Raw genomic sequence first — 12,870 nt, forward strand, 5'->3', positions numbered from 1 at the left:
GTTGGGATGTTTTCTTGATGCGCACTTAACCTTTATATAAAACTCTCTTATACACGAGTTTCTGTGGATTTGTTTCTCTAAAGTACCCAGACTAACCCAACAGACACTCCAGCCTGCGTGCCTCCCCGTGACTGCTGAGAACTCCTCCCTCTCTTTTTCTCCCCCCTCACCCCCCTGTCCAGGCGACCTTGCACAGTCTCATTGGGTTCAGGCTTTAAGAACATGTAGAGAGAGTCGTGCTGCTTCCGCCTGTATGTCTGCCAGTAAGATATTGTCAATAGTCCGCAAGGGAAAGGTCTCCTGTCAGGAACTCCCCATGGGTCCTCCAAAGTGTATACATCATCTCTTTAAATTGGGGATGGGGGTGGGGTTTCCCACAGGTACTGCAACAAATAGTTCACCCTCAGAAATTCAAATATACATATTCGTGAATAAAAACCACTAGAAAGCAGCAATTAGAGGAGCAATTTAGAAACAAGCAGGTTAAACCTATGTTTCTTTGCTCTGCATGTCGGTGAAAAGCTCTGTGGAGACTCGAGGAGACCTCTGTCCAAAGCTCCGTCAAGGATTTTGTATGCTTACCTGCTGCTGCTTTGTGAGGTTAGCTTTTACTTCAAAACATACTGCTTTCTCCATAAAAATGTTTTTCCCCTCTCACCCCGAAACTCCCCTTGTAGAGATCTATCCTAAAAGACACTAAAGGTGATAGAAGTATTTATCTATAAAGACAGTTCTCATATGGCTTTTAATAATAAAAAATTGAACCAATCTTCTGATAGTAGAGGTGTGGTAAGTGGGGTGAATGGAGTGGAATGCTCTGTGGACAGTAAGGATTGTGCTTAGAGTAGTATTTAAGACGTTGGAAAAATTCTTATAGTCTATTAAATGGGAAAGAAAACAACTAAAAATACAAATACAAAAATATCCTGGCAATGCCAGGCATTCCCCAGCTCTGCGTTAGAGTGTACCTTCCACCGGGCAGGCAGAGCACTGTGGGGGTCAGGGCCCATCTCTGCTCCGCTCACAGCCCTGCAGCGTTGGTCCAGGGGAAGCCGCCCGCCCTTCCATGCTCTGGGAGGCCTTCCGTGACCTGGCCCTGCCTCCTCTGATTGCTCCACCCTCACCTCCCTTCCCTCCCTTTCTGCCCCCACCACATTCACTGTTCTTCCAGCCTCCCCAGCCGGCTCCCTCTTCAGGACCTGTGCTTTGGCTGTGTTCTCTCCCCCAGATGGGCTCCTGTCCAGCTCTTTTCTCAAATGCCACCTTGTTTGGTCAGACTTCCCGACTGCCCACTTCCGTTCCCTGCTCTCTCCCCCAGCCCTGTTCCCGCTGTTTCCCTCCACCCAAGTTCCTGCTCCCTGACAGCCTGTGCGATTTCTCACTTAACTGGCGGCCTGGCTGTGTCTGCACAGGATGGAAGCTCCACAGGACAGAGGGGCTGTCTGACTTGGTGACTGCCGCAGCGGTGGCCCCTGGAACACAGCCTGGCACGCAGACATGCTCAGGAAATATTTGTTGAGTGGGTGAAGAGTGACTGATGGTCGAATGATTGCGGACCATGGTCGGAAAGCTGGTGGTCAGGCAAGCCTTCCCGATGAGCTAGAGCCAATCGTGTGACAGTTGGGGGTAGGATACAGGCAACAGAGGTTCCCACGCTTGTTTGGTCTACCACCCCCTTTTCAGTACAACATAAGTAAATAAATTACTCCACGACTCTCTGGCAATTAAACACGTTTGGACTGTTGCCCACAATCTAGGATCAAGTGTATCCGCTGTCCCAGCCCCCATTGATCGTTCCAGTGACTCCACCCCAGGGCCGTATAGCCCACTTTGGGAAACACTGAGGTAAGAGACCCAGCAGAGGAAATGGCATGGGCACAGGCCCTGAAGGGAGGAATGAACCAGCCTTTTCAGCGTGGTGTCTAGCAGAAGAGACTGAGCACAGCTCACTTGGGTTTGAACTGCAGGTTCACATATGGGGAGGGTAGGCCAGCATTTACAGAACCTTGGACTTCCTTTTAGGGATGGTGCCACTTCTTGCATAAACAGGAACTCCTCTCTTACTACCACCTTAAAGACAGGGGAGCTACAGGGAGCAAGGGGAATGTGGCTTACCTTTCGCTGGTGTGTTAGTCTGGGTAAACTAGAAAAACAAACCCACAGAAACTCATATGTATAAGAGAGTTTTATATAAGGGTAAGAGTACATTAAAAAGCATCCCAACCCAGTGTTGCCCAAGCCCACAAGTCCAACATTAACCCATATGTCCAACACCAATCCACAAAGTCCTCCTCCATCTCACAAAACACACTATGACGCTGACTTCAGGAGGAAAGCCGAGTCAGTGAACATGTAAGCATCTCAGTGCTGGTAGGGGTCTCCAAGCGGCTGCTCCAGCACCCAGGGCTGCATCGGGGTAGGTCCATGTGGCTTCTCCTTGGAGATGTCTTGCAGGAAGTGAGCCTTGGCAGTTGAAGCAGGGAACTAGCTAAGGCAGCTGCATCCTAGCCCGACCATCAGAAGCAAAGGACCTGAGAAAACAGAAAGACGAGGCTCACCAAGCCATTTATCTCTCCGCCCTTCAATTAATTGCACATGTGCTTATTGGCCAGGTTGGCACAATAAACCTTAACTATCTCTGCTGGTTATTTGGGCGCCGTGGTTTATTACGTTACTGAATGAGCTGATGTAGACCTCTCCGGGGTGTGAGGTTGTAAGAACTTTTAGCTGAGATTTTCAGGAGCATTCTGTCCTGACAGGTGGGGGCTTGGAGGACATTGGCGCTGCGTGGAGGAGATGGGCTGAGAGTCTGACAGGGGAGTTGGTACAGCGAGAGTAGCGGGACTCTCAGGGTTGGTGCATTTAGTCTCTGAGGTGAAGTGTCACCCCAGCAAGATAAGGTCAGCCAGAGAAGGGGGAATGGCTTACTCAGATTAACAACAGTATTCTGAGTTTGCACACTGATTCATAGTTTTGCCTAATTTATTTCTGAGTTATTAATAATCACATCCTTGGGTGTCATACTCTTGACTCGCCAATAAGCTTTGTTAGTACTATGGAGCGTGTGCAAATCTTCAAATTTAAACCTTCCAGGCTGTGAAAAACGCCTGCATGGTTACACTTGAGTTAGAGATCTAAACTATAGTTGTAATCACATAAGTCTGTTGCATCTCCCGTTACACACAATATTGATTTTATCACACACACACACACACACACACACAAAATGTTGCCTTTAAAACTTTGGAGTCAGGAGAAGCAACCATGATTTTCTTGCTTCCCTTATTTTGTTTTATTTATTTATTATTTTATTAGGGGCTCATACAACTCTCATCACAATCCATACACACATCAATTGTCTAAAGCACATTTGTACATTCATTACCCTCATCATTCTCAGAACATTTGCTCTCCACTTAAGCCCCTGGCATCAGCTCCTCAATTCCTCACTTCCTTCTTTTGTTTTAGGGGCCCACAGAAATAAGGATGATCTGACTTCCGAAAACGGGAACAAAGGCCGAGTAAGAGAGCCTTTTTAGGAGCCCTGGTGGAGTAGTAGGCTACACTCTGAGCAGCTAACCACAAGGTCTGAGGTTCAAACCCACCAGCTGCTCCATGGGAGAAAGATAAGGCTGTCTACTCCTGTAAAGATTCAAAGACTTAGACACTCAAGCGGTCGGTTCTGTTCTGCCTGCAGTGTTGCTGTGAGTTGAAATCGGCTCGGGGGCAGTGGGTTTGCAGGTTTGTCTGTGAGGTTTAGAGCCTCAGCGTTGAGGGGCTCTCTTCTTGTTCTCCATCTCCCCTCTGCTAACCGCCGTGCCTCAGTCTGTGTGACTGTGTATTAGCCAGGCAAGGGCAGATGAGGCCTGGCTACTGATAGCGAATATTTTCCTAAAAGTTCTTCCCACTGGTGTCTTCTGGGAAAGAATCCTAATCCCAAGGGTGAGAAGGTTGGATTCTAGGGAAATCCAGACTTTCTGGAGCGATTGAGGCTGGACGAACCCCCCAAATGACTTGCATTGAGATAACTTTTAAACCTTAAAAATAAATGTCTGCTGAAGTCTTCATTAAGCCAAACAACAGCCTAGTTAGGAAGGATTGAGCACAGTGCTCGGTTTTGAGGGTGGTGCTCTTTTAAACAGATCTCTTCATGGGATCAAACAGGCAATAGCAACTCAAAGGGATCCACGCTAACTTTAGGAGCAGCGAGTATAAGGTAAGGAGAAAGAATGATGCAGAAAAGAGGATGCCAATGGTTGCACTGTTAGAAGTCTGTCAGCAACGCCGCAGAATTGTACATGTGAACAAATATCAATTGTACGTTTTTCTGGGAGTATTTTTTAACAAGAACACAATGTTTTTTAAAAAGGATGCTTTTCTGTGTCTCAGAAAACACCAGTGGGAAGACAATTGGATCAAAGAGAAGCTCACACGTCATGACTTATGTGGGGCAGGCAGCAGTGAGGAGTGGCTTTTCTGACTTGTGTACTTGCTTTCTTGAGTCCTGGAGCACTCAGCATTAGATTTGGTGCAGATACCAGGAAATCCAAAATAGGGGCTTGAGGTAGTTAGTTCATTGTGCCAACCTGGCCGATAAACACATGTGGAGTTAATTGCAGGGCGGAAAGAGAAATGGCTTGGTGAGCCTCATCTTTCTAATACTCGGGTCTCTTGCTTTGTGATGGTGGGACTAGGGTGCAGCTGCCTCAGCCAGTTCCCTGCTTCAGCTGGCAAGGCTCACTTCCTGCAAGACATCCATGAGGAGAAGCCACATGGACCTACCCTGATGCAGCCCTGGGGGCTGGAGCAGCCGTGCGGAGACCCCTGCTAGCGCTGAGATGCTTACACATTCACTGACTCGGCTTTCCTCCTGCAGTCAGCATCATTGAGTGTGTTTTGTGAGATGGAAGAGGACTTTGTGGATTGGTGTTGGACATATGGGTTAATGTTTTACTTGTGGGCTTGGGCAGCACTGGGTTGGGATGGTTTCTTGATGTGCACTTAACCTTTACATAAAACTCTCTCTTATACATGAGTTTCTGTGGATTTGTTTCTCTAAAGTACCCAGACCAACACAAGGCTTCTGTTCAAGACATTGTGTTCTGTCACATGATACGAGTTTGATGGTAGATCACCACAGGAAGCCACCTCAGCCCCAGGCTCCCTCTGTCCTTCTGTTCTGCGGTTGTTTTTCCTTATTGTGAGTTGGGTGAAGGCTGACAGGGCAGGTCATCAGCTTCACGGTCAACAATTCGTGTACATTTTGTGACAAGGCACCCATTGCAACCTCCCCAACGTACCGCCGCCTGCCCTACGTTCTCCCTGTGTTTCCTGCTTCCGTTTGCCCTCTTCCCTAATCTCCAAACGTTGGCCGTGGGTAAAGGCTGTTTTAGATCGTTCGTTATTCTAGTACAGAAGTGAATTTAGTTCCAGACTTGAAGGGTGGCGAAGGGCCATAGTCTTGGGAGTCCTACAGTCTCTATCAACCTGTACGTTTGGTCTCTGTTATGATTTTGAATTTGTTTCCACATTTCTCTCCCAATCTATGCAGGATCTTTCAAAGTGATCCTTTCCAGAGCAGTTGCTAGTGGTAGCTGGGCACCATCTAGTTCTTCTGGTCTCAGGGTTGTGGGGACTGCTGTTTCTTTAAGTGGCCGGTCAGTCCATGGGACTAACAGTGTGTACGTGTCTTTTGATCGCCATCCCTCGTCTTTCCTGCAGACAGGGAGAGATCAGTCGTTGTGCCTTAGGTAGCTGCTCATGAGCTTTTAAGACCCCAGTCCATGCTCACCCAAGTAGAATGTAGAACAGTGTCTTTGTGAACTATGTTAGGACGATTGACCACTCAGCTTTGCTGTTCTTATTATGTGGCCTCCTTTCTCAAGAATCGCACGAGGTTCAGAAAGGCCGCCTTTCTTGCCTCTCTTGCCTTTATATTCACATTTCAGACTGCAGGAAGGATGAGTGGGGAGAAACGAGAGAGAGATTTACTCGATTAAACCTCACACCCAACTTCCTTTGCTTAGACGTTATTTTCCTAGACTTGAACCACGTGGTTGCATTCAGCTATGACAGAAGCAGGAAATGTAATCTTTCACGAGGCACATTCCACAGTAAAAAAGAATACAGACTTCGTGAACGAGGAGGAAATGGATCCTTGGGATGGAAATGGTTGTCTCTCCCACACGTCTTCTAGTGCTTTCTTTCTGTTGTGCCCACTCCCATTCAATTGCTCAGTCATTAGATGCGCGCTAGGCTTTGGAGAGGAGGTGACCATGTAAGACACTAACCATCCTTGCCCTCAGGTAGTTAGCAGTGTGTGTAGATAGGTACATGTGGGGAAAAACATAAGAATCACAGTAGTAATACTTTTTTACTTACCCTGATGCAATGATATATTTTGTAACAATACATCTTTTTTACAATAAGAGGCAAATGACTCATGAATATAAAGACCTTCTCCTCAGTCTGTGGGAGTTGAAGTTATGGCCTTCAGAGGGACTCGGGGATGGGTGGCTGGGGTAGGCTGGCTATAGAAACAAGAGATGTCCGTTCAAGAGAGCCCAGTGCTGAAGCTGGGTAGCCGGCCCTTTGCCTCGCCCTTACACTGCATCTACTCCCCACATCACATTCCCGGCCTCTTCCTCATGGGTGACAAACAGTCTGCTGTGTGCATAACCAGAGGGACTTAAGCAGTTAAGAAGACTCTTGCTCTTGAGGAGCCAGAAGGAGCCAGGAGCCCTTGCTGCTGCTGTATGGTGGGGAGTCGAACACTCCTGAGCCCCACTGTGTCCCCAGACATGTGGTTTTGCTTCAGATGATTAGGCGCTTGCTGAATGAATTTTAATGTGATAACACGATACTCAACATAAGATCCCAGATTCTTGGCTTATTTCTTCTGTAATTAAAATAATTATAAAATTATGCTAAAGCCAGGCCTAATACTATAGCCTTAAATCCTACTGAAACATGAACTATGCTGATTACATGACCCCTGTGTCTGGTATCTTCATGGGAAGCAGGGCAGCAGAGTGGTCAGACCATGGGCTTTGAATGAGACTGGTTGCCTGGATTTGCTTCTTAGCCTTTTGTCTGCCACTGGGGAGAGTAAGGCAGTTCTAGGAGCCTGGTGGTACTGTCAGGTAAGCATTAGACTGCTAATGGCAAGGTCGATGGTTCAAATCCACCAGCCGCTCCAAGGGAAAGAGGTGAGGCTGTCTGCTTCCATACAGATCCACAGACTTGGAAACCCTTTACAAGGTCGCCATGAGTCAGACACAATTTGACAGCCTTGAGTTGAGTTTGAAGGCAGTAGAGGTGGAGTCTCTGGCTAACACAGAGGGTTACGTGCTCTACAATTTACTAATAGGGCATTGGACCAAACCTACTGAGACGTGCCTTGTGGGACCAAGACCTGGAAATCGGAAAGGACGCAGTGATGAAAAAAAATAGTCTACCAGGTACAATTGTACTCAGACCCTGTAGAGTGTAGAGGTCCCCATGAGTCAGATCAACTTGATGGCAACTGTTGTTGCCTTTGTTTTGCTTTATAGGGTAGGGGAGTCATTAAAATACGTGAATGCATGTGAAGTGCTTAGAGTAAAGCCTGGTCCTGAGCAGATGCTTACTAAGTAGCTGGTTCTAGTTAATAGAGGCATTGCAAGGATGAAGACGTGGGCCACTATCTTCAGGGAACTTGCCGGTCCGGTGGGGAGGCAGAGGTAGGGCAGTGCAGACGAACAGACAAACGCCTGCTCATAGTAGGAGTAAGCCACTTGTGCCACAGGGGCCTCAGTGACCTTCTGGAATCCTGGCCTGTGTTCTGTGTCGGTGGTGCCTGTGCTGGGCTGGTTCTGAATGCCCCTGCTGGCCCATCGCACCTGCACCTCACCTATGTGACTCCTGTAGCGTGCCAGAGGCATACGTCCTCAGAAGAAGGTCTGGGGCGGCTGTGTTCAGCAGGGAAAACCACGGCCATGCTCATGACATTTGCTAAAACGCCCATCCCTGAGCCCACGCGTCCTTTGAATGGGTTTCCTGTTTGCTCTCCTTACAGAAGGGTTTGCAAGGAGGAAGAAGACTTCCCTTTGGTTTGCTGTCTCTCTACTGGTGGTGTCCACTTTCATCCTGACCATAGGCCTTGCTGCGACCACCAGGACTGAGAATGTGACGGTGGGAGGCTATTACCCAGGGATCATTGTGAGTATGGCTAAGTAAGGCTGTTCTGGGGCCCTGGGATTCATTGTGAGATGCTGGGGTTGGAGAGGCCAGGGCAGGACAGATTCCTGCATGCCCGGGGGTGTGTGGGGGTGTGTGTGGGGTGTGGGGGTGTGTGGTGGGGGGGTGTCACGTTCAAGTCTGACTCAGCAGAGCGGGAGGTCTGAGGCACTGAAATGGCTCTCTGTATTTGTGGTCAGCAGAATAAAGGCCCGTCACCCAGCATGCTCACATCCTCGTCTCTGAAACCCGAGGATATGTTACTCACATAGCAATGAGAAATTCAGGTGGCAAACCAAAAAACCAAACCAGACCAGCCAAACTCACTGCCATCGAGTGGAGGCTGACTCATGGCGACCCTGTAGGACTTTTTAAGAGTAGAACTACCTCTTTTCAAGTTTCTGAGCCTGTAACTCTTTATGGGAGTAGAAGGCCCATCTTTCTCCTGAAGACCCTCTGGTGGTTTCAAACTGCTGAGCTTGTAGATTGCAGCCCAGAGCATAACCATGACACTAACCAGGGCTCCTTCATGAAGGCAGCAGATAGAATTAAAGTTGCTCATCAACTGACCTTAGAGAGATGACCTTGGATTTTTTGAGTAGACTTAGTGTCTGTGTTCTCTCTCTCTCTCTCTCTCTCTCTCTACACACACACACACACACACATACACACACCCCAACACCATTGCCATTAGATAAGTCTGACTTACAGCTACCCCATAGGACAGAGTAAAACTACCACATTGGGCAAGAGAGACATTGGTCATATAAGACATGACAAATTTTTATATGTTGTCAATGGTTCATGAGGGAGGGAAGGTGGGAGTGGGATGTAGAAAAAATGGGGAGCTGATACCAAGGGCTCAAGGAGAAAGAAAATGTTTTGAGAATGATGATGGCAACAAATGTACAAATGTGCTTGACACAATGGATGGATGGATGGATTGATGGATTGTGATAAGAGCTGCACAAGCCCCCAATAAAATAATTAATTAAAAATACCCTACCCCATAGGGGTTCCAAGTCTGTAATCTTTATGGGAGCCGAATGCCACCTCTTTCTCCAAAGGAAGAGGGCAGCAGAAGAGAAGTTTCCAGTGATGTGAAGAATGGGGTCCAAGGAATGTGGAAGCTGGAGAAGGCAAGGGGACCAATTCTCTCTGAGACTCTCGGACACCCACAGCCAGCACCTTGACGCTCACCAAGACCCAAGCAAGCTTCCTGACCTCTGCAACTGGAAGGCAATACATTTGTGAAGTTCTAAACCACAGTTTAGAAACCGCAGCTATGAAAACAAACAGCTCTCTTATCCTCCTGGGCTTTGAAGAGTGGACATGTTACATATAGGTTATATGAAGTGAACGTGTAGGTGGATTTAGGCAGTGAATTATTCTTGCCTTAGTCAAGTGAGTCTTTGGAATATGGATCAAACATATAAAAATAAAGCCCTGAATTTACATCCACTGGGCCTGAGAAGGCTGTGGTTTAGGCGATGACTGCTAACCACAAAGTCAGTGGTTCAAACCTACTAGCTGTTCCCCAGAAGAAAGATGAGGCTGTCTGTTCCAATAAAGATTTAGAGCCTTGGAAACACTATCTGGCACTGCTATGTGTCAGAGTAGACTTGATGGTAGTGGGTTTTGGGGTTAGCCAAAGGTCCCTGGGTGTTGTATCAGTTGGTGCTTGGCTTCTAACCAAAAGGTTGATGGTTTGAACCCACACCGTGGTCCTCAGAAGGAAAACCCAGAGATCTGCTTTCATCAACATGACAGCCAAGAACCCCCCCATGGAGCAGTGCTACATTATAATGTGTGTGGTCACTAGTGGCTGGAGTCCGTTCATGGGGAGTAGGGTTGCTTTGGTCCCTAGAAGTGAAATTTGCCCCCCCCTTTAGCATGCATACTGTGCAGTGGGCTGCTGCTGGTGTGACTGTGGCTCACACTGTGGATGTTGTGGCTCTCATTCTTTAGGTTACAGGGTTAGAGGCCATCTATTATGGGACTGGCATTTTCATGGATGCTCACAATAGCATTTTCAGTGGGGCATTGTTGAAACACAATGTTCCTAGCACGGAAGGAAATTAATTGAAGACAGTTCTCCCCGCAAATGGCAGTGACAGAAGAGTAGGTGCCTCTCCTGGCTGCAAGACACTCAGGGGGAGGGATTCTAGTGGCCAGCCTCTCTAATTTTCGAGATGAGACCATCCAGATATGCATGTTATTTAGACTACCAGCAATCACATTCTCCTTGGTGCAGTGAGGGCCTCATCCTTTGATTTTATAAATTATAGATATGGGTATCGGTATAGATATATAGGTATACCCATATATACACATACATATCTACAGGGTCACTATGAGTAGCAATCAACTTGATGGTGTTGAGTTTGGAGTTCTTATACACACATATTTAGCATGTGCTAATTCAACATTTTCAGGTGTACAATTCAGTGATACTGACTACATATCCATCATGTTGCCCAACCATCAGCCCTAGTCAAATATTCCATCACCAGAAAGAGAAATTTACTGCTTCTTCCACATTGACTCCCTCTGTCCCCCTACCTCCCATCCTTTGTGGTCACTTACCTTGAACTCTGTGCACGTGCCTTGTTATCTTGTTATCTCATGTCGAGGAGCTCAGGTGGTGATGGGGATTTCTCTCTGGGCTGCTAACTGGTCAGCAGTTCAGAATTACCAGTCACCCTGGAACTTTACCAGTTTTGGAACTATTGCTTCCATAAAGATGTCCAGTCTCAGAAACCCCAGGGGACAGTTCTACCCTGTCCTATTGAGTCGCCAGGAGTCGAAACCCACTGGACAGTCGTGAGTGAGTGAATGCTACCTCACACAGTATTTTCCCTATCGTGACTGACTTCTTTCACCCAGCAAGCTTCATTGCCACCGTAGTGTGTGTGTCAGAGCTTCATTTCTTCAACAGAGTCCTCGCCTTTGGCTCTGTCCTCTCAGCCCAGGAGAGGCCACCTCATTTTCCTGGGGCCTTTCTCTGACCGCTCCTGGCAGAACCCTGAGCAAGGGCCTCCTTTCTACCCACCCCCCCTCCTGCTCAGATTTCCTGATCTATCTGCTCATCTGAATTCCCAGGGACAGCTAAGTGCAGCTGTAATCTCCACGTGTCCATCTGTGTCGGCGGATTACTGTGCACCGGTGTTCTAGTTTCCCAATAACTCGCCTACAGGAGTCATTCTCCAATGGTGGGACGTTTGCTAGGTCCAGTAGAAGACGAGTTGAGAGGGGGGTGTCACTCGCCTCACGCCCAGATGTGTAGCAGAGGGGAGATGAATTGCTCTGGCTACGGCGAAGGTGGAGTCCTTGGGTGGTGTGAACACAGGCTTGACTGCTAACCAGAGATGCCTCGGAAGTGAGGCCTGGCTATCTAACGTCCCCAGTGCAGCCACTGGCAGCCCTGTGTAATACAGGTCCACTCCGACTCACCTGGGGTGGTCATGAGCTGGCAGTGATACAGTAATAACTTAAAGCCCAAACAAAACGATTGTCCCTTTGGGGAGAAAGGCGAGGCTCTCGACTCCTGTGAACAGCCACAGTCTCAGAAACTCATAGGGTCCTATCGGGTCCCTATCGGTCAGAATTGACCCCAGGGCTGTGTGTACTGGAATGAAGTACACATTCATCCTTTGAATGAAGGGGTGCATGGTAGGAACCCTGGGCGCTAAGAGGTTCAGCCCTCAGATCCTAATCAAAAGGTCAATGATTTGAACCCACTAGTGGCTCGGCAGAAGAAAAGAGCTGGCCATCTGCTCCTAGCGAGATCAAAGGCTTGGGAACCTGTTCCCCTCTGTCCTACCAGGTTGCTGTGCGTCATGGTTAACTCAAGAGCCCCTCGACTCGTTGCTTTATTTTAGCTTGGTATGGACAGGGGGTCTCACTTTCTATGGCCATGAGTGGAATGACTTGACCTAAACATTAACACGATTTGAAATGAAAACAGACGCCATGCTTTGGCAGCTCCTTTGAAGCCACGCCCACTCACCTCACTGTGCACAAGCAAAGAAGCGCCCCTCCCCCCCGCACCCCCTCCCCACCCCAAGTGTGGATGGACCCTGCTGCCAGCTGACGCTTGAATCTTCACGCGGTGGGAATGGCTGGTCTTGGCCCATCGGGCTGCCTGTTTGTAAGAGGCACAGTCTCCTGCGCATTATTTCAGGTTCCGTGTCGCTGTTAACCCGTCCGCCTGGCTAACCTCAAGTGTTTTCCCTTCTTGTTTTCCCTGTTGTCTTAGCTGGGCTTCGGATCTTTCTTGGGAATCATTGGCATCCACCTGGTAGAGAACAGAAGGCAGATGGTAAGAACACCCAGGATCTCTTTGAAATGGGGGTGGGCATGGGGTGGGGTGTCCACTCCTTGGTAGCGAACGTGGCAGCTGCTGTGGGTGTTTCCAGGAAAGGACCACCTCAATCAGGACCATTGCTATGGACCCCCCAGGTCATGCCCTGTACAACCTTAGACTCTAGAGCAGGGGTCCTCAAACTTTTAAAACAGGGGGCCAGTTCACGGTCCCTCAGACTCGTTGGAGGGCCGGACTATAGTTTTAAAAAAACTATGAACAAATTCCTATGCACACTGCACATATCTTATTTTGAAGTAAAAAAACAAACGGGGCAAAAACACCCGGCG

The 12,870-nt window shown here is 48.2% G+C and overlaps 1 protein-coding gene across 1 annotated transcript in view; it reads left to right on the forward strand.

The window, feature by feature from the left end:
• Window positions 1-12,870, forward strand: part of TMEM255B (transmembrane protein 255B) — a 136,255-nt gene that overhangs the window by 33,111 nt on the left and 90,274 nt on the right. The window contains exons 2-3 of the mRNA XM_045283963.1: window positions 8,057-8,199; window positions 12,476-12,538. Of these exons, the coding sequence (XP_045139898.1) occupies window positions 12,536-12,538 (3 nt within the window). The 5' untranslated portion in view covers window positions 8,057-8,199; window positions 12,476-12,535. The remainder of the gene's footprint in view (window positions 1-8,056; window positions 8,200-12,475; window positions 12,539-12,870) is intronic.

This window comes from Echinops telfairi, unplaced genomic scaffold (genome assembly GCF_000313985.2).
Source record: "Echinops telfairi isolate 266 unplaced genomic scaffold, ASM31398v2 ScPeMD7_7467;HRSCAF=8505_1, whole genome shotgun sequence".
In the NCBI taxonomy this organism is placed as follows: domain Eukaryota; kingdom Metazoa; phylum Chordata; class Mammalia; order Afrosoricida; family Tenrecidae; genus Echinops; species Echinops telfairi.